General features: G+C 36.6%; 1 protein-coding gene across 1 annotated transcript in view; it reads right to left on the bottom strand.

Moving 5' to 3' along the window:
• Positions 1-21,074, bottom strand: part of LOC123548638 (protein naked cuticle homolog 2-like) — an 85,054-nt gene that overhangs the window by 22,772 nt on the left and 41,208 nt on the right. The window contains exons 4-5 of the mRNA XM_053546890.1: positions 16,838-16,924; positions 6,221-6,346 (exon numbers count right to left, since the gene is read on the bottom strand). Of these exons, the coding sequence (XP_053402865.1) occupies positions 6,221-6,346; positions 16,838-16,924 (213 nt within the window). The remainder of the gene's footprint in view (positions 1-6,220; positions 6,347-16,837; positions 16,925-21,074) is intronic.

The raw sequence follows: 21,074 nt of genomic DNA, 5'->3' as shown, positions 1-21,074 counted from the left end.
ATGAACCTGACCTAGATATCATCAAGCTGAACATTCTCACCAATTTTCATGAAGATCCATTGAGAAATATGGCCTCTAGAGAGGTCACAAGGTTTTTTCTATTTTAGACCTACTGACCTAGTTTTTGACCCCACGTGACCCAGTTTCGAATCTGACCTAGATATCATCAAGATGAACATTCTGACCAATATTCATGAAGATCTCATGAAAAATATGGCCTCTAGAGAGGTCACAAGGTTTTTCTATTTTTAGATCTACTGACCTAGTTTTTAACCCCACGTGACCCAGTTTCGAACTTGACCTAGATATATTCAAGGTAAACATTCTGACCAATTTTCATGAAGATCCATTGAAAAATATCGCCTCTAGAGAGGTCACAAGGTTTTCCTATTTTTAGACCTACTGACCTAGTTTTTGACCGCACATGACCCAGTTTCGAACTTGACCTAGATATCATCAAGATGAACATTCTGATCAATTTTCATGAAGATCCATTGAGAAATATGGCCACTAGAGAGGTCACAAGGTTTTTCTATTTTTAGATCTACTGACCTAGTTTTTGATCCCACATGACCCAGTTTCGAACTTGACCTAGATATCATCAAGGTGAACATTCTGACCAATATTCATGAAGATCTCATGAAAAATATGGCCTCTAGAGAGGTCACAAGGTTTTTCTATTTTTAGATCTACTGACCTAGTTTTTAACCCCACGTGACCCAGTTTCGAACTTGACCTAGATATCATCAAGCTGAACATTCTCACCAATTTTCATGAAGATGCATTGAGAAATATGGCCTCTAGAGAGGTCACAAGGTTTTTTCTATTTTTAGACCTAATGACCTAGTTTTTGACCCTACGTGACCCAGTTTCGAACTTGACCTAGATATCATCAAGATAAACATTCTGACCAATATTCATGAAGATCTCATGAAAAATATGGCCTCTAGAGAGGTCACAAGGTTTTTCTATTTTAGACCTACTGACCTAGTTTTTAACCCCACGTGACCCAGTTTCGAACTTGACCTAGATATCATCAAGATGAACATTCTGACCAATTTTCATGAAGATGCATTGAGAAATATGGCCTCTAGAGAGGTCACAAGGTTTTTCTATTTTTAGACCTAATGACCTAGTTTTTGACCCTACGTGACCCAGTTTCGAACTTGACCTAGATATCATCAAGATAAACATTCTGACCAATACTCATGAAGATCTCATGAAAAATATGGCCTCTAGAGAGGTCACAAGGTTTTTCTATTTTTAGACCTACTGACCTAGTTTTTGACCCCACGTGACCCAGTTTCGAACTTGACCTAGATATCATCAAGGTGAACATTCTGAGCAATTTTCATGAAGATCTTGTGAAATATATGGCCTCTAGAGAGGTCACAAGGTTTTTCTATTTTTAGACCTACTGACCTAGTTTTTGATGGCACGTGACCCAGTTTCGAACTTGACCTAGATATCATCAAGATGAACATTCTGACCAATTTTCATAAAGATCCCATGAAAAATGTGACCTCTAGAGTGGTCACAAGCAAAAGTTTACGGACGCACGGACGCACGGACGCACGGACGCACGGACGGACGACGGACGACGGACACCGCGCGATCACAAAAGCTCACCTTGTCACTTTGTGACAGGTGAGCTAAAAATATCTGTCCTTACTGCATAATTTGCTTTATCAATACTGCGCAAAAATACTCATCTGACCAGACACTGAAATTGTCATAACAAACACATTTGGCAACTCGTATTAACAAACATTTTAAGCCTACATTTCTTCAAAGCAATCAATCCGCGAACTTACTTAACAAATATAATCAAAGCAACAACAAAATATTCACATTTCAATGCTAAATATATAGGCCCTAACATGCAAAATATCTTATTCATATTTTGCTGAGAAAAATGCTAAAGGTTATCACTGCAATATCATTATATGTCATGTCAGACACACTAACTTAATTACCATCTTTTGATATACCATATTAAAATAATTATAGCCAATTACTTCAGTATCAAAGATACCTTTCCAGGAATAAATGAATAATAAAGTGTAAGATATAAGCCTTTGAAACAGGACACTTTGTTTGAACAGATCAAGTAGCCGTTAAGAAGTTTCCTTTAATTAAAGCTCTCAAAGTTTCCATTTTAGTCAACACTTCTAAGGGTCTCTTATGGAAAAGGCAGGAAATGTTTTGGTTTTTAGACCAATATAAAATTACTACATGAGACCTGCATGACTGAGTGGTTAAGTACTTTTGACCTTGAATCACTTGGTCTTCTCTTAGGAAGAAGAATGTTTCTTAAAACTGAAATCACCCAGCTCGATTATGGAAGATCAGTGGTGTACCCAGGTTGTACCCAGGTGTAAGCTCAAGCCTGGGTGAATGCCCACAGGAGCATCTGTTGAGTCACTTCTTCCAGCACCAAAAGCTGGAAAGTCGCTTTATGACAAAAAATTGTGTATTAGTGCAACTTTAAACCTAACAAGAGGGCCAAGATGGCCCTAGGCCGCTCACCTAAGAAACACACCATAACAGTGTAAAACATGTTTGACCTAGTGATTTCATGGAAACAAACATTCTGACCAATTTTCATTAAGATTGGACCAAAAAATTGGTCTCTTGAGATTAAACAAGCGTTTTCTTAGATATGACCTAGTGACCTAGTTTTTGACCCTAGATGACCCATGTTCAAATTCGACCTAGATTTTATCAAGACAATCATTCTGACCAAAATTCATGAAGATCAATTGAAAAATACAGCCTCTATCACATACACAAGTTTTTTCTTTGATTTGACCAAGTGACCTAGTTTCTGACCCCAGATGACCCATATTCAAAGTCGACCTAGATTTCATTAAGGCAATCATCCTGACCAAATTTCATAAAAATCAACTGAAAAATACAGTCTCTATCGCATACACAAGTTTTTTCTTTAATTTGACCTAGTGACCTAGTTTTTGACCCTAGATGACCCATGTTCAAACTGGACCTAGATTTTATCAAGGCAATCACTCTGACCAAAATTAATGAAGATCAATTGAAAATACAGTCTCTATCGCATACACAAGGTTTTTCTTTAATTTGACCTAGTGACCTAGTTTTTGATCCTAGATAACCCATTTTCGAACTTGGCCTAAATTTCATAAAGGCAATCATTCTGACCAAAATTCATGAAGATCAATTGAAAAATACAGCCTCTATCACATACACAAATTTTTTCTTTGATTTGACCTAGTGACCTAGTTTTTGACCCAAGATGACCCATATTCAAACTCGACGTAGATTTCATCAAGGCAAACATCCTGACCAAATTTCATAAAAATCAACTGAAAAACACAGCCTCTATCGCATACACAAGTTTTTTCTTTAATTTGACCTAGTGACCTAGTTTTTGACCCTAGATGACCCATGTTCAAACTGGACCTAGATTTTATCAAGGCAATCATTCTGACCAAAATTAATGAAGATCAATTGAAAATACAGTCTCTATCGCATACACAAGGTTTTTCTTTAATTTGACCTAGTGACCTAGTTTTTGATCCTAGATAACCCATTTTCGAACTTGGCCTAAATTTCATAAAGGCAATCATTCTGACCAAAATTCATGAAGATCAATTGAAAAATACAGCCTCTATCACATACACAAATTTTTTCTTTGATTTGACCTAGTGACCTAGTTTTTGACCCAAGATGACCCATATTCAAACTCGACGTAGATTTCATCAAGGCAAACATCCTGACCAAATTTCATAAAAACCAACTGAAAAACACAGCCTCTTTCGCATACACAAGTTTTTTCTTTAATTTGACCTAGTGACCTAGTTTTTGATCTCAAATAAACCATATTCAAACTCGACCTAGATTTCATCAAGGCAATCACTCAGACCAAATTTCATGAAGATCAGTTGAAAAATACAGCCTCTATTGCATACACAATATTTTTCTTCGATTTGACCTAGTGACCTAGTTTTTGACCCTAGATGTCCCATTTTCAAACTCTGCCTACATTTTATCAATGTAATCATTCTGACTACATTTCATGAAGATCTGTTGAAAAATACAACCTCTTTCTCATACACAACGTTTTTCTTTGATTTGACCTAGTGACCTAGTTTTTGACCCCAGATGACCCATTTTCGTATTCAGCCTAGATTTCATCAAGGTAATCATTCTGACCAAAATACATAAGATCAATTGAAAAATACAGCCTCTATCGCATACAAAAGGTTTTTCCTTGATTTGACCTAGTGACCTAGTTTTTGACCCCAGAAGACCCATTTTCGAACTCAGCCTAGATTTCATCAAGGTTATCATTCTGACAAAATTTCATGAAGATCAGTTGAAAAATACAGCCTCTAAAGCATACACAAGGTTTTACCTTGATTTGACCTAGTGACCTAGTTTTTGACCCCAGATGACCCATTTTCAAACTCGGCCTAGATTTCATCAAGGTAATCATTCTGACCAAAATTCATGAAGTTCAATTGAAAAATACAGCCTCTATCGCATACACAAGGTTTTTCCTTGATTTGACCTAGTGACCTAGTTTTGGACCCAGATGACCCAATTGCGAACTCAGCCTAGATTTCATCAAGGTAATCATTCTGACCAAATTTCATGAATATCAGTTGAAAAATACAGCCTCTATAGCATACACAAGCTAAATGTTGACAAACGACAGACGCCAGACAGACGCCGGACATCGAGCAATCAGAGAAACTCACCTGAGCATTGCTCAGGTGAGCTAATAAAACAGAACAGATAATTAATATAAGATTAACATCTGGATCTGGGATAGATTTTTATGAACTTCCTACTCATTACAACCATGATATAATGTTTGGTAGCAATTTCCAAATCTATTTTGACATCTTACAAGCACCTTCATAAGAAACAGACTGCCTTCTCACAAATACAATGTTTTCATGTACACATAAACAAACACCTACAAAACAAGAGCTGTCTGTTGACAGCGCTCTGGACTATTCCAAAGAACTGATGGAAGTATGGAGTCAAAATATTACCACTGACTTTCAGACAAAAGAAAATAAATAGATAAGACAAACAATGTACCTGTATTTGTGGGTCTGGATAAGTCCCGCACCATAAGGCAATGTATGACTATGATGGTAAGCAAGTGTTCCAAGTTTCAAAGTTATATGTCAGTTTAGACAAAATATTGAATGGCATATGCAAAACTGAACTAATTTCTATGTCAAAAAAGGGCAATAACTGAGCTTGTCCTAGTTATGTAGCCTTGCCTACATATTTAGACTATGATGGTAAACAAGTGGTCAAAGTTTCAAAGCCATATGATAAACAGGCTAGACAAAATATGGACTGGTATGAAAAATTTAACTTATTTCCAAGTCCAAAAAGGACCATAATTCAGCCAAAAAATTTGACAGAGTTATGTACTCTTGCCTACAGATGGAAATCATGATGATAAACAAGTGTTCAAAGTTTCAAAATAACCCGTCAAATAGGATTGACAAAACACTGACATGTATGAAAACTAAACCAATTTCCAAGTCGAAAAAAGGGCCATAATTCAGCCAATTGAGTTTACAGAGTTATGTACTCTTGCGTACAGATGATAATCATGATGATAAACGCGTGTTCAAAGTTTCAAAGCCACAAGTCAAATAGTTTTGACAACACTTAGACTTGTATGAAAATTGTCCAATTTCAAACTCCAAAAAGGGCCATAATTCAGCCAAAATAGTTGACAGAGTTATGTACTCTTGCCTACTGATAGAGACTGTTACAATAAACGGGGGATAAAGTTTCAAAGCCATAATTATGTCAAACAATTTACACAAAATATTAACTTGCGCTTAAAACTTAACCAAGATTTGCAAGCTAAAAGGGGCCATAATTCAGCCAAAATCCTTGATGGAGTTATGTACTCTTGCCTAAAACTGGACATCGTGACGATACACATGTATTAAAAGTTGTAAAAAGCTTTATCTCAAAAGACTTTGTCAAAATGTGAAGTCTGGTAAGAAAAACTTAACCAAGGTGTGTCACCGACATAGACGCCGTGGTGAGTAGGATAGCTCTACATATGCTTCGAATAATCAAGCTAAAAAATTATCTAAATTCCAACAAAAGTTAAATACATTTAAGCAGCTGACTCCAAGGATTTAAAATCCATTGCCTTACTAAAAAAGTTGTTTTACTGCAAGCTAAGCCAGACAGTTACCTCAATGTTGAGTCTGGTCTCTTGTTCTTTCTCCCCTTTCTCTTTTTCATCACCTTGGTCAAACGTGAACACTTTACTGCTGCCATTTTCTCTTTTCACAGGCGGTAACTCCACTGAAATGTAGAAAATTTAACACTCTCAGAAAGAAACATTAACATTATTTATATCTGACACAAGATTTAATGCCATCTTTGACAGAAATGGATCTGTTATAATTATAGAGATACTAAAATCATTATATGGAACAGCATGGAGAATAATCTTCCTGCTTGGGTCAAACCTTGTTCTCCTTGTAACATACAATGAAGGGGACTTGTCAATCAAGACCTACAATATTTAACTGCTATAGGTGGCAATCCAGATTACAACATTAATTGTTATGAAAACAATATCTGTCATATGCATCACCTCAAATAAGGGTTATAATTTATAATGCTCAATTAATGAGACAGCTTGTTGAAAAGTGTGTTGTATCAATTATATACAGAACTGGTACTTTATTTTTCAACAAAAATCTGTCAGTATTATATTCACTTCAATCAGTGGTGTAAACTTGCATAAAAACTCCAGAACACTTTTTTTCATCTTTGGGATCTATCTTGTATGCATGTACACCCACATTCTGTCCCCGATTAACCAGAGTTCAATGTTTATAAAAAGGTAAAGGTAAAGGTCTTGTTTATTATAGTGTCACCCCTATTGAAAGGGCCAGCCAATTTGGCTTATGAGACACCTTTTTATTGTGCATACCAATAATTACCAACTACCACTTTGCCAGGCGCCAGGTGGATAGAAATCGGTAACAATTCAATTAACTAGCTCGCGGCTCATGAACCGGGCATTTCGGAATGAGTCTCACATGACAAACATCCCCCGGACGGACGCTTCCCATGGGGCTCAAACCTTCGACCTCCCGATCCTGAGGCGGACGCCTTAACCACTAGGCCACAGTGATTAGAGTACCATTCTCAAAACACCTGCATGCATCCACTATGTTATCTTCCACAGAATTCCGAGTCCTAAAATTGACCAATGGCACGGCTGCATTCTGAGACTTTATGTCCTCACTCGGAACCTAATAGCACAGAGTGAGCACATCAGTATTACATCTACCTCACAATGGCACCTGATTCTCTCAATGCAAATTAGAACCAAACTGATCATCAGACCATGTACCATTTCTTCAAATGAATTCAGACACTTAAATGTAAAAGGCCCACCTGAGATATGACTTATTATGCAGAACCACCAGTTATTCTCTTGAAATTAATTTCATATTTTTCCCAGATGAGTTCTGACAAGATACTTGTTAATTAATTCTTTATGCATACAGTATAAAGTGAAAGATCCCTCAGGAATACCTACTTCAAAGCACTGTGCTATACAGATCAATTTATTATTTTAATTTTCAGAAACACAATATGCTATTATCAAACTTAATGATGTATCCAGTTATGTTCACTCAGAATATAGTTTAATCATTAAAGGTACCATTAACATCCTGTTAAATGTGCACTTTATGGTTCACTGATCATCATAGGTGCTACTTAACTGCAGTACCATAGTTTAAAGCAAAAAGAAGATATCTGCCTTCACTGCCTATATATACAGTGTAGATAGATAGCATAGACAGCAATTTCTTGCTTTTGCTTGAGGCTATAATATAAAAAGAAATCACCTTTCTGCCTTACCTTATCAAATTATGTAAGGTGATCTGCTACATGAAAATTCCAAATTACAAAATTAATTCACTTGAAAAAGGGTCCAGGTAACTGAATATCTTGCATGAACATTAAGTTGAAATTAAGGCCAACCTTCATGAATGTTCTGAAGGAACTGGTATAAGACAATCAAATTAGAGGTCAGAAGTTTGATCCCCAGATGAAAAGACTTCGTGTGTTCTCGATAAAAGAGACGGCAATTCTTGACAATTATTCTTCACCTTTGGTTCAAAGGTACTTTATACACGGGTGGTAAATGCGCAATCCAATTCCCACTGGGAATACATTAAAAATGGGTTGCGCGACTTCCGGTGCTGGTGTTGTGCATCAATATATACAAAATCGAGGTAGGTGGGTTTTTGTTTTTGTAAATAATGACACATTTACGAGTGCTTTTGAAAAAAAGCAAAATGCTATTCGACACAAAAATGAATAAAGATCATATGTGTGAAATACCAACTTATTAATTTAAGAATCAGCTCAGTTATCACGAAAACTCTGCTGACTCGAGCTGTCAAAAAAGCATTGAATCATGAAAAATGCAAACTTTCTAGCTCTTGTGCCTTCTTTCTGGAAATGTAACGCTTCTAATGATCAAACACTTGTAAAACAGTCATGAATATTACATACTCTTGAATGAAATGTTGCTTTTGGGGGAAAGATTGGCAAAAATAAACGGGAATGGGGTTGCGCCCCGGGAATGGAGTTTTATGGATACATTATATACATTATGATGTATACGAGCAACTCCATTCCCGGTGCGCAACCCCATTCCCGATGATTTTTTTGTCAATTATGTCCCCGTAAGCAGGATTTGAAGCAAATAGTTTTGATATTCATTACTTTATAACAGTTGAGTTATCATAAAAAGCATAAGATGTCCTCAGATTAGGCATATGAGGTCAGAAACTTCAATTTTTGTTGATTTCATACTGTTTTAACGCTTCGTGACGCCTTAGTTTTTGTGATAATGGAGCCGAATCATGAATTACAAACCAGATATTTTACACATATGATGTATTACCATATTTGTGTCGAATAGCATTTTGCTTTTTTCGAGAAAATTTATTCTTGTCTCATACTAAGCAAAATCATAACTTCATATACCTCAATTTCGTCTATTTTTACACGCAACACCAGCACCGGACGTTGCGCAACCCATTTTTAGCGTATTCCTGGCGGGAATTGGATTGCGCGTTTACCACCCGTGTTTTATAACCATTCTGACCAATCAATTTTGTATATTTCACAAAGGTGTTGCCCACTTACACAAAGTGTATTAATTATTAGACTTGATCAAAATGTGCAATGTACCAAAGAATTCACAAGTACAATGTTTTAAAGAAACAAGTAATCTTAAGAGATTTTCTTAAAGAATTCTGAACCCATTATTTTCTGATAAACAGGTGTAAAGCTGTGAATTTTTCAAGCACTGTGGATGGCCACACTTAATCAGTCAGAAATTTAAACAATTATCAATTAACTGTAGCATTTACTGTACCATTTACGGTAAAACACATGAAAAAATATTAATATCATCAATTCTTGTTCATTTGAGAAATGAAATTGTAATTTCATCCATTATGATCAAACAGAATGGTTATATCACAGAGATGAGCCTTATAAAATCATCAATAAAACAGAGGTTCATTTTCACAATGTTTCAACAGATATAAAACCCTTGGAAAAAAGTGGATAAAAGGCAATCAAAGGGGAGGGTGCTCTTCTATCAGTGACACATCAAGAGCTGCTGTCTTGAATTAATTCAGAGCCCAAAATTTTTTTAAAAACCTTTTCCCACAAAAGGGGCAAAATTAATTTTAACTTTTTTCCCAACAGTTTAAAGCACTTTTCTTTTGGGCCGGGGAAGACTGCCAGAAAATTCATTGATGAAACAACAAAATTTAAATTTGCGGGGGACTTTAACTGACTGGACCAAACCCGGTTAAACCCCCAATGTGGCCCATTTTCACAGGATTTTAAAACCTATAGAACATTTTAAAATTTCAATTCATATAGGATTGGTGAAAAAAACATTGGCATTTGAGTGAAATTATGTTTAGAAATACGGCATTTTTGATAAAGTCAAGGGCCAAAAAACACTTGCGAACTTAACTGCCCTTGTGTTTAAACTGTACACTTACATAAAAAATTCATTAAAAATTGCAAGTCGAAAAATTTTTAAATTTTTAAAAATTAAACCTCCCTTTGCCTGAAACCCAAAGGGACAGTTTTGGAAAAAAATTTATGAAGCTAAAAAACAGTTTTAAAACTAATTCCCCCCCCCCCCTTATGATTGTTCATAATAACTGGGAAATATCCCAAATTTATTTATAAACTGAAATGAAAAAGAAAGAAAAATAAAAATTAAAAGGGGGGAAAGGTTTTAAAGGAAATTCTTTCACAATTTTATAAACACAAAAAAATTTTTACATATCTGAAATGGGGGCAATTTTATATGTAAAAAGGGACTTTTGGGTTTCCCTTAAAAATAGAGATTGTTTGTCTTTAAACACATTTTCTTTTCCCCCTTTACAAACAGATACTGTAAAATGCCAAAAATTTTGGGGCCCACAACGCCAGTAAAAACCACTGAACCATAACATTCCAATGATATACAGTAAGACAACTAAGCTTGGCACTGATCATTCCTAGGAAGTTTGGTAGAATTCCAACCAGAAGTATAAGAGACAAAGTAACACAGATATCATAGAATTTGACTATTCAAGGGCCATAACTCCACTGAAAATTTCAAAACATGCCTATGATATGCATAATTTGGCTGGGGAAGATCAATTTTTGAAAAATTTTTGGGTGAAAATCGCTTTGGGTTGTCCGGGGAAAAAACTTGTGTGCATAAAAGACTGACAGATAGGGGACAGAACAAAAATTAGGACCCCTTTCCCCCCCCCCCCCCCCCCCTAAAAAATTCTTTTTAGGATACACAGAAAAAGTGAAAACTTTCAACAGATGCTCAGGTGATCTTTAAACTAAAATTTTAGAGCCCCATGCATTTTAATTTTAAAAAGGAAATGTTATGTACAAATTCGGAAAATAAAGGGACGGGGAAAGGCCAGTGTTAAAAGGGAAAAAACCTTGGACCCCCAAAACCAATAAAAAAAAAGAAAAAAAGGTCAAAAACATTTTAAAATGTCTTCTTTACATAAACCTTAACCAACCCAAAACAAGGATATTTCAAACCAAAGCCCCAGTAAAAATTCATAAAATTTCCTTTAATGTGTAAATTCAAAGTTTAACATATAATGTTTTTTTCCCAAAAGATAAAAAATTTTTTTTAAAATTTTTTAAGCAAAAAGGGTTTAATTTTAAATTTATATCAAAGGGAAAATTTAAATTGAATTAATGGGCTGTATCCCAATAGTTTATATGTTGATCAAAATCTGACTTTTTTTCATTTTATTTGTAACTGTAATGTTTTCTATTTATTCAAAAGAAAAGAAAACAGTGGGTTTTTTTTTTTCAAAAAACCTTCACCCTATATTGTATCATAAAATTTTTAATTAAATTTACTGTAAAAAAAAAGGGGTATTGCCTTAAGTCCCTTAAATTCCCCGGGTTAAAAACATTTCCCCACTTTTTACATGCCCCCCAAACCCCCAAAACTGTTTTTTCCAAAAGCGAATTTTTTGTTTTAAAAAAGGGGGGAAAAACTGTTAAAATTCATTCATTAAAAGGGGAAATCAATAGAAAAATCAATATGGTCTTTTTAAAAACTTTTAAAAGTTTTTTTTTTTTCTTTTTTTTTTTTTCCTTTTTTTTTTTTCTCTCTTTTTTTTTTTTTGGGGTGGGGGGAAAAATTGGGGGGGCATTTTTTCGGGGGAGTTTTTAGTAAGAAAATACTAGTTTCATATTTAGCCGGGTTTTATAAACCCTGTCTCAGAAGCACCCTTGCCTTAGGTCAAAAAAAGGGATTGTGCTAAAAAAACCCAGTCAGTTTCCAAGGGGTTCAGACGGGAACCCCATTTTGCCTCTCACCTTTTAAATGACTAGCCCCCCGGAAAAAAACATGTCATATGACGGTTACAAGTCCCTTTTTGGGGGAATACCCTTTTGGGTTTTATAATGCCGGGCAAGCCTTGACTTCCCCCTTAGAATGTGGGGGGAAAATAATACCTTTCAACCCCCCACTGTCCCCCGGGAAAACATAATGAAATTCATTTAAAAAATTCCAACAAGCCCTGTTTGGGAAATCTATGTTTTTCTTTTTAAAAGGGGATCTTCATTGATTTGTGCCCCAAAACCAGAATAACTCCCTTAAAAGGGCCTTGAGTGAATTTTTAAAAGTTTTCTATTCAACATCAAGTATGTTTTAACATTCTAATGACTAACAGAATTTTCCCAATTTACGAGCAAAATGACCTCTTTTAAAAGTTTAAAACGAATATTTTTGGGATAATTAAAGGAAATTTATAAATTACATACTGTAAAAAAATCTTCTACACAAAAGCTTATTCTTTCCCCCCAAAAGGGAAAGGGTTGTTGTCACCTACAATTCCCAAAAATTTAAATTTTACCCTTTCCCGCAATGTAAACTAAAAAAAAAGAAACTTGAGATTTTTTGGGCCCAGTTAAAAGGGGAATGTATTAGCATAATTATTTAAAAGTAAAAGGTTGTGTGGAAAAAACACTCTTAAAGCCCTTTTCCCCCATTAACACTTTAATGTTTGTACACAAATAATAGTCTTTTCCCACAAAAAAGTATTTAGGTCTTCTTCAGCCCAAAAAAGAAAATAATATTTCTTTAGTTCTACAGTCCTGAAAAATTTGGAATTTAAATGCAGGACATGTAATGTACAGTTTAATAATGGCCCTGCCCTTGACCATGAATACTAACTGGATGATGCTTTTGTAGACAAGAGGGCCATGATGGCCCTATATCGCTCACCTGAATTTAATTGCTTTCTTGAAAAAAATTCTTCGCTAAACCCTAAAAAAAAAAAACCCCTTTTGGGTGGGTAAATTTTGATCCCCGGAGGTCAGGGAATTTGAACAAATTTTTGTGGGAAGTTTTTGGGCAATGTACAGGGTCAAATATCTAAGATTAGGCCTTCGGTTTTTTTTAAAAATTTTTTGAAGTTTTTCCCTTTTAAAAAATTTGTGACCCCTGGGGGGGGGTTAAATTTTTGACCTCGGGGGTCATGATTTGAAAAAAATTTGGTAGGGGCCCCCAAGGGGCAATGCTACAGGTAAAATTACTAAGCTTATCCCCCTTCGGGTTAATTTTAAAAATTTTTTGAATTTTTTTCCCCAAACAAAAAACCCAAGTGCCCCCTTTGGGGTTTGGCGTAAATTTTAAACCCCTTGGGGGGTCATGTTTTTGGGAAAAAAATTTTGTGGGAGGCCCCACTGGGCAGTGCTAAAAATAAAATTATCTAAGCTCTGGGTTTTAGGGGTTTTATTTTAGGATTTTTCTATGTAAAAATCAAGTAACCCATGGGGCGGGTAAAATTTCCCCCGGGGGTCAGGATTTAAAATAAATTTTGTAGAAGTCTCCTAGGAAAAGCTAAAATTTAAAATATCTAAGATCGGGGGCCTTCGGGGGTTTATTTAAAAAAATTTTTTTTTAAGATTTTCCTTTTAAAAATTCAAGAAACCCCCCGGGGGCGGGGTCAATTTGCCCCGGGGGGTTCATATTTGAAAAAAAATTTTGTAGAGGTCCACTAGGCAATGCTACTTGTCAAATATCTAACCCTTGGGCCTTTCCGGGTTTTTTTTTTTTAGAATTTTTTGAAGTTTTTTTCCTATGAAAATTTCAAGTGCCCCCGGGGGGTGAGGTAAATTTTTGCCCCCGGGGGTTTGTTTTGGAAAAATTTAAAAGTAGAGGTCCAAGGCAATGCTACTTGTCAAATACTAAGCTCTAGGTCTTCTGGTTTTGAGAAGAAAAATTTTTAAAGTTTTTCCCATGAAAAATCAAGTGACCCCGGGGGCGGGAAAATTTTGACCCCGGGGGTCATGATTTGGACAATTTTTGTAGAGGCCCAAATGGGAAAATGTTTCACCCCAAATACCTAAGCTCTGGGGCTCTGGTTTTTGAGAAAAAGATTTTTAAATTTTTTTCCCTTTTGGTTGCCATGGGCAACCAGAATTCTGTAGGGAAAATTCAATTCTTTGAACAATTTTTAAAAAAACCCCCACCCCAAGGGAACATCCCTGTAAATTTTTCATAAAAATTTGGGCCTTTTGGGTTTAGGGGGATGTTTTTTAAAAAAGGAAAAAGGTGGACGGACGCCGGAGGGGAGGGACACCAGAGGGGTGGGGGCGATCACAATACCTCACCCTGACCCACTTTGTGTCAGGTGGTAAAAAGCACTTGTTCCACCAAAAGCATACTATAGTAGGCAAAAGTCAACATGGTACAAGAGCATGTCAAAGAGACACTGTGATTTGGCTTAGGGGACTAAAAATGCAATAATGACACACTGGCAGCCAATCATCCCATGAAGTTTCTTGTTTTTTGGGTCAAATGGTTTCAGGGATGGTTTTTAAAAAAGTTTTTTCCCTTTTCCCGGCCCCCCCTTTAAAAAAGTTTTCCTTTTTTGGCCCATGTGAAACCCTTTAACCTTTTATTTTGGGGGCCCCAGAATTAATAGGGGTCATTTCCAGGGATGGAGTCCCTCCCATGAAGGGTTTTAACATTTTGGGGTCAAGTGGTTCTCAAATTTTTTGTTTGTAAAAAAGGGGGTTTTTTTATTTTCAGGCCCTGTGACCCGGACCTTTTTTCCATTGACCCCAAAAAAAAATTTTTGGGTTTTTCACCTATAAGCCCAATCAACCTATGGGGGTTTGGGGCGGGTTTTAGGGAAAAGGGTTTTTCAAGTTATTGATAGAAATGAAGGTGCCTCAGACAGACGTATTTATGGACAAATTTCATGCAAAAGTATGACAGAGCTTTATTTTTTGGAGGGCAAAGACCAGTTTTTATATATTGTGACCTACTTTTTGACCGCAGATGACTCTGTTTTTAATTTGACCTAAACTTTAACAAGAGCTTGTAAAAAAAACGAAAAAGTCCCCCCCTTTATCATTTAGAACTGCACAAAAGGGAACAAAAAGGGTTTTCCCAAACCCTGTGCACTGGGAAATTTTACCTACTGCCTTTAAAAAAAAAAATTAGGGGGAAAATTTTCAAGTCATAAGTGAACCCCTTATCCAAAAGTGATCTTAGGGCCCAAAACATTCTCTAGTAAACTGGCAAAAAAGTTTTACTTTCTTTGGGGGAATGGGAAATTTTACCTTTGACCCCAATGACCCCCCAAAAAATTTAGGGGTAAAGCTGGGCATACCAACCCCCTTACAACTTTCATGGGTCCTAGACTAAGCTTTCAAAGGGTTTTCAATTTTGGGAAAAATGTTTTTAACAGTTTTCCCGGGGAATGTGACCTTGACCCCTTTCCCAATGACCTCAAAAACAAGGGGGCATCTGCGACATTTATAACCTTTTTATTTAAAATTTTTGTGACCCTAGGGGCCCCAAACGTTTTTCAAGTTATCGCCCGGAAACTGTTTAACTGTTTTTGGGTCACGGGACTGTGGGCCTACTAATCTCAAAATCTATAGGGGTCATTGATGATAATGATCAACCCTTTCCCTTTAAGTTCATGATTCCTAGGGCCCAAACTTTCTCAAGTGATCATCCGGAAACCGCTTTAAAAAAATTTAAGGTCCCCTGTGACCCCTTTACCTTTGACCCCCTTTATTAAAAACACTAGGGGTTTATCTGCCTTTTCATGATTAAAACCTCTCTATTAACTTTTACGATCCTGGGGCCCCAAGGTTCCGAGTCATCATCCGGAAACTGATTGGTTACATACCAAAAGACGGACAGCTGCAAAAAATCAACCCCTTCTTTTTCGAAGGGGGCATAATAAGATATACAATGAAATTTATTCTCCCAAGTTTTATGGAGATCAGGGAAAAATTGTTTGTTTTGGGTTTTGCGCGGTTTTTTAACAGTATTTCCCTCATGTAACGCGGGGGTCCACCAAACCAGTTTTCCCGGGGTTCTGTACCATACAAAACCCGTTTTTCCGCAAGTATGCCCCACTTTCCCCAAAAGTGAAACCGGTGGAGGAAAAATTTTTCCCCCCAAAAATGTTGGTTTTTCAAATAGTCACGGAAAACATACGGGCCCCGCCCCAGGATCGAACTCCCTGACCCTGCGATCCCTAGAAAAAAACGCTCTACCTACTGAGCTAAGAAAGGGGGATAAGTAGAAAAAAAGTAGCCTATTAAAGTTTTAATATAATTTACAAATAGAGGGACAACAACATACACAGGGGGTCCACCCGAAAACAGGGGGACCAAAACAGGGGCACAGGGGATAAAAATACAGACACAAAGGGGGTCCCCAATGACAGACACAGGGGGGGGGGGGACCCGCAAAAAGACAGACTTTTGGGGACCACAAAGCAGAATAGGGGGACTACAACGACAGACATGGGGGGACCACAACGAAAACAAGGGCGATCAAACCACAAAGCGGGTAACCACGACGACACAGGGTTTATTAAAGCCAGACACAGGGTGACCGCTTTACAGACACAGGGTGATCCCCTAATGCCAGACAATGGGGGATCATAATGCCCAAAACAGGGTGTTTATTTTAATACCAACAAAAGGGGGACCCCAACGCGAACCCCTGGGTTACCATAACCCAGACAAAAGGGGGAAAAATAATACCCGACAAAGGGTGAACCCTAAAACCCTAAAGGGGGGCCATAATGCCAGACACAGGGGACCATAAAACCGAACAAGGCCTTGGGGTGTAATTGCAAAAAAAGTGGGTCACAAAGCCCGGGCCCCGGGGGGTCTTTCAATGTCAAAAAACCCTGATCACTTTACACTCCCGGGCCCCCCGCAAAGGGGACACTAAAACCCTTTGGGGGAGCCAGATTATTGGGCCCTTTTTGGTTTTTTTTGATACTGTATTATCTTGTTTATCTTCCAGACAGATTGACAACTCCTGAAAATATACATGAAATATATCAAATCTCTAACAAAAGATAAGATACTCCAAGACATAAAATTATTTCTTCTGTTAGTGTAGACTTTTTCAATTCCAGACAGGCTGGTAACTCCAGAGAATAAAGTCAATAATTATATGAAAATAAAACTATATTTTTGTATCAAAATGCCTTTCCAAAAAAGTAAAAATATTCCAATTTTTTCCCAAATCACAGAATTTTTTTGTAAAATGTGTATATAGATATTTTCTCAAACAAAATAATAAAAAAAGAAAAAAACAAGAGGGCCAAGATGGCCCTAGGTCCTCACCCAAAAAACACCCATAAAAAGTGTAAAACATTTTTTGGGCCCAGTGATTTCATGGAAAAAAATTTTTTGACCCAATTTTTTATTAAATTGGACCAAAAAAAATTGGGGCTCCTTTTGATAAAACAAGCATTTTTTTAGACAGGGCCTGGGGTTTTTACCCAGATGGAAACCCCTGTTTCAAACCGACCTTGATTTTACAAGGCAATCATTCTGACCAAAATTCATGAAGACAACGGAAAAAAACAGCCCTTTTAAAACCCCATACAGAAGTTTTTTCTTTGATTTTTACCAAATGGGCCAGTTTTGGGCCTCAGATAACCCCAATTTAAATTCGACCCAGATTTCATTTTGGGAATCAACCTGACCAAATTTTTATAAAAAAACAATTAAAAAAAAACAGTCCCCTACGCATAACCACAAGATTTTTCTTTTAAATTTTACCGTGACCTAGTTTTTTACCTCGAAAAACCCCTATTTAAAATTTACCCAGATTCATCAAGGCAATCATTCTGACCAATTCATGAAGACAATTTAAAAATACATCCCCTATTGCATACACAATGTTTTTTTTCGATTTGACCTAGTGACCTAGTTTTTTACCCCAGATGACCCATTTTCGAACTCGGCCTAGATTTCATCAAGGTAATCATTCTGGCTAAATTTCATGAAGATCAGTTGAAAAATACAGCCTCTATTGCATACACAAGGTTTTTCTTTGATTTGACCTAGTGACCTAGTTTTTGACCCCAGATGACCCATTTTCGAACTTGGTCTAAATTTCATCAAGGTAATCATTCTGACCAAAATTCATGAAGATCAATTGAAAAATACCGCCTCTATCGCATACACAAGGTTTTTCTTTGATTTGACCTAGTGACCTAGTTTTTGACCCGAGATGATCCATTTTCGAACTCGGCCTAAATTTTATCAAGGCAATCATTCTGACCAAAATTCATGAAGATCAATTGAAAAATACAGCCTCTATCGCATACACAAAGTTTTTCTTTGATTTGACCTAGTGACCTAGTTTTTGACCCAAGATGACCCATATTCGAATTCGGCCTAGATTTCATAAAGGTTATCATTCTGACCAATATTAATGAAGAAGAATTGAAAAATACAGCCTCTATCGCATACACAAGGTTTTTCTTTGATTTGACCTAGTGACCTAGTTTTTGACCCGAGATGACCCATTTTCGAACTCCGCTTAGATTTCATCAAGGTTATCATTCTGACCAATATTCATGAAGATTAATTGAAAAATACCGCCTCTATTGCATACACAAGGTTTTTCTTTGATTTGACCTAGTGACCTAGTTTTTGACCCGAGATGACCCATTTTCGAACTCGGCCTAGATTTCATCAAAGTTATCATTCTGACCAATATTCATGAAGATTAAATGAAAAATACAGCCTCTATCGCATACACAAGGTTTTTCTTTGATTTGACCTAGTGACCTAGTTTTTGACCCGAGATGACCCATTTTCGAACTCGGCCTAGATTTCATCAAGGTTATCATTCTGACCAATATTCATGAAGATTAATTGAAAAATACAGCCTCTATCGCATACACAAGCTAAATGTTGACAGACGACAGACGACAGACGACAGACGACAGACGACGGACGACAGACGCCGGACATCGAGCGATCAGAAAAACTCACCTGAGCATTGCTCAGGTGAGCTAAAAAGACAATAATTTACCATTATTTTAAAACTTTCAAATCCAAATGTGATGTTTAATTTTTAAGATAGGACACCATGAAACACTTATATAATATGTTTGTATCAATATATTACAGTTAGAAAAAGGTGGTACTTCAAAACAACTGTGAAACTAATGCAAGCCGAAATGTTAGAGAACAATTCACAGGTAGGAGTGCCTATCTTACTAATCCTAGAAATGCATTTCCTCATTTACAACAAAAGCTTGAAACTCTTTCAACTTTCTCATCAAACAGAATACAAACAATATCTTTTTTGAGAAGAAGAGGTATAATAAAAACAAAATGAAAAGGAAAACATATAAACCTGATATAGACTTAATTAATGACTTTTCTTCTATATAATGTAATGGTTAAATGAGTGTAAAATCTCTGAAGTGATTAATTGGCAGGTAACAAAGTAGGATAAAGAAGCCAGTGAAAGTCCCCCCTGTTACATGGAATGTTTGATGACCAGTCTGATCAAACTCATCTATCAGGCTGTCGGAGGACAGTAACACTTGACTATGTAACAGCCTTGTTGATTGAATAAATATAAAAGTCGAAAAAGTGGCATAATTTTGAAAAAATTGCAAAACAGGGTTATAGAACCTGCACAACGCATATCAGCCCATGACAGTGCACAAGAGTGTGAAGTTTTAATCCATTCCCAGAAGTGGGTACTGTGATACCATTGGAGCTTCCATACAAAAACTTGCCAAAAACTGCCAAGTTGAAAAAGGGGCATAATTTTGTAAAAATGCCAAGTATAGAGTTATGGAACCTATGCACATCAAGTCAGATCATGAAATTGAACAAGTGTGTGAAGTTTCAATCCATTCCCATTAAAGGATACTGAGATAGCAGATATAAGTGATCTGACGTACTGACCTAGTTTTTGACACCACATGACCGAGTTTCAAACTTGACCTAGAAATTATCAAGACTAACATTCTGACCAAGTTTCATAAAGATTGGGTAAACTAGAGCTATCACTTAAGGTGATGAATGTACCCCCTGCATGCACTGACACAGTACATTGAATTTGACACACACAAGACTGCATAATTATGTGGACTGTATGTATACAGTATAGTAACAAAAAACAAAGTCCCATAACTATGCAGAATATTTATCTAAAAGAATGTAACATGCACCATGCACAACTAGGGTTGGTACTGATCACTTGTGTGAAGTTTCATTAAATTGTGTGCAAGGGTTTGGTAGATTAGGCACGCACAAGATTGCATATGCAGGCTGTATGTACATAGTATGTTAACAAGAAACAAAGTCCCATAACTCTGCAATTTTTGTCACTGAAAGAACCTAACATGCCCCATGCACAACTACTGTTGTTACTGATCAGTTGTGTGAAGTTTCATTAAATTGTGTCAAGGGGATGAGGAGAGATGGTGCGCACAAGATTGTGTCTATGTATATAGTATAGTAACAAAAAAACAAAGTCCCATAACTCTGCAAATTTTTTTTCTGAAAGAACCTAACATGCCCCATGCACAACTACTGTTGTTACTGATCAGTTGTGTGAAGTTTCATTAAATTGTGTCAAGGGGATGAGGAGAGATGGTGCGCACAAGATTGTGTCTATGTATATAGTCAGGGCTTCGGAAATTTGCCGGTTTGTCGGTTTTGGACCGATTTTTGACTTTTCAGACCGATTCGTGAAGTGGAAAAACGAAAAAAATCGGTCCCATAAAAATGGAGAAAAGCATAAATTTCGGTTTGATATCTCAATACACGACCACCTGCCAAGCAGGAAATTGTTGGTCGCACCCTCAGATAATCAATAAACGTGTCAATCGGTCTGATTGTCACTTTGATAATCGGTCTGTAATTAGCACGTGACGCAATCAGCGCTCGCGCGGCACATCCTTTAATGTTTGCAGACAGCCGACTGCAATGTATTAAACATTTTTGACTGGTTTCCAAATGTTTCTGACTGGATCCAAATCATTTCGACGGGGAGCCACTTCTTTTATTTAGAATATGACGGATGTTTTATTTCACAGGGTTCATACAGACAAGGCCAAGTCAAATTCAAGGACTTTTCAAGGACTTTTCAAGCACTAGTCTTATAGATTTCAAGGACTTATTCAACCATAATACCGTGTTACTAC

This window comes from Mercenaria mercenaria, chromosome 6 (genome assembly GCF_021730395.1).
Source record: "Mercenaria mercenaria strain notata chromosome 6, MADL_Memer_1, whole genome shotgun sequence".
NCBI classification, from domain to species: domain Eukaryota; kingdom Metazoa; phylum Mollusca; class Bivalvia; order Venerida; family Veneridae; genus Mercenaria; species Mercenaria mercenaria.
This window is presented reverse-complemented; position numbering and strand designations above follow the sequence as displayed.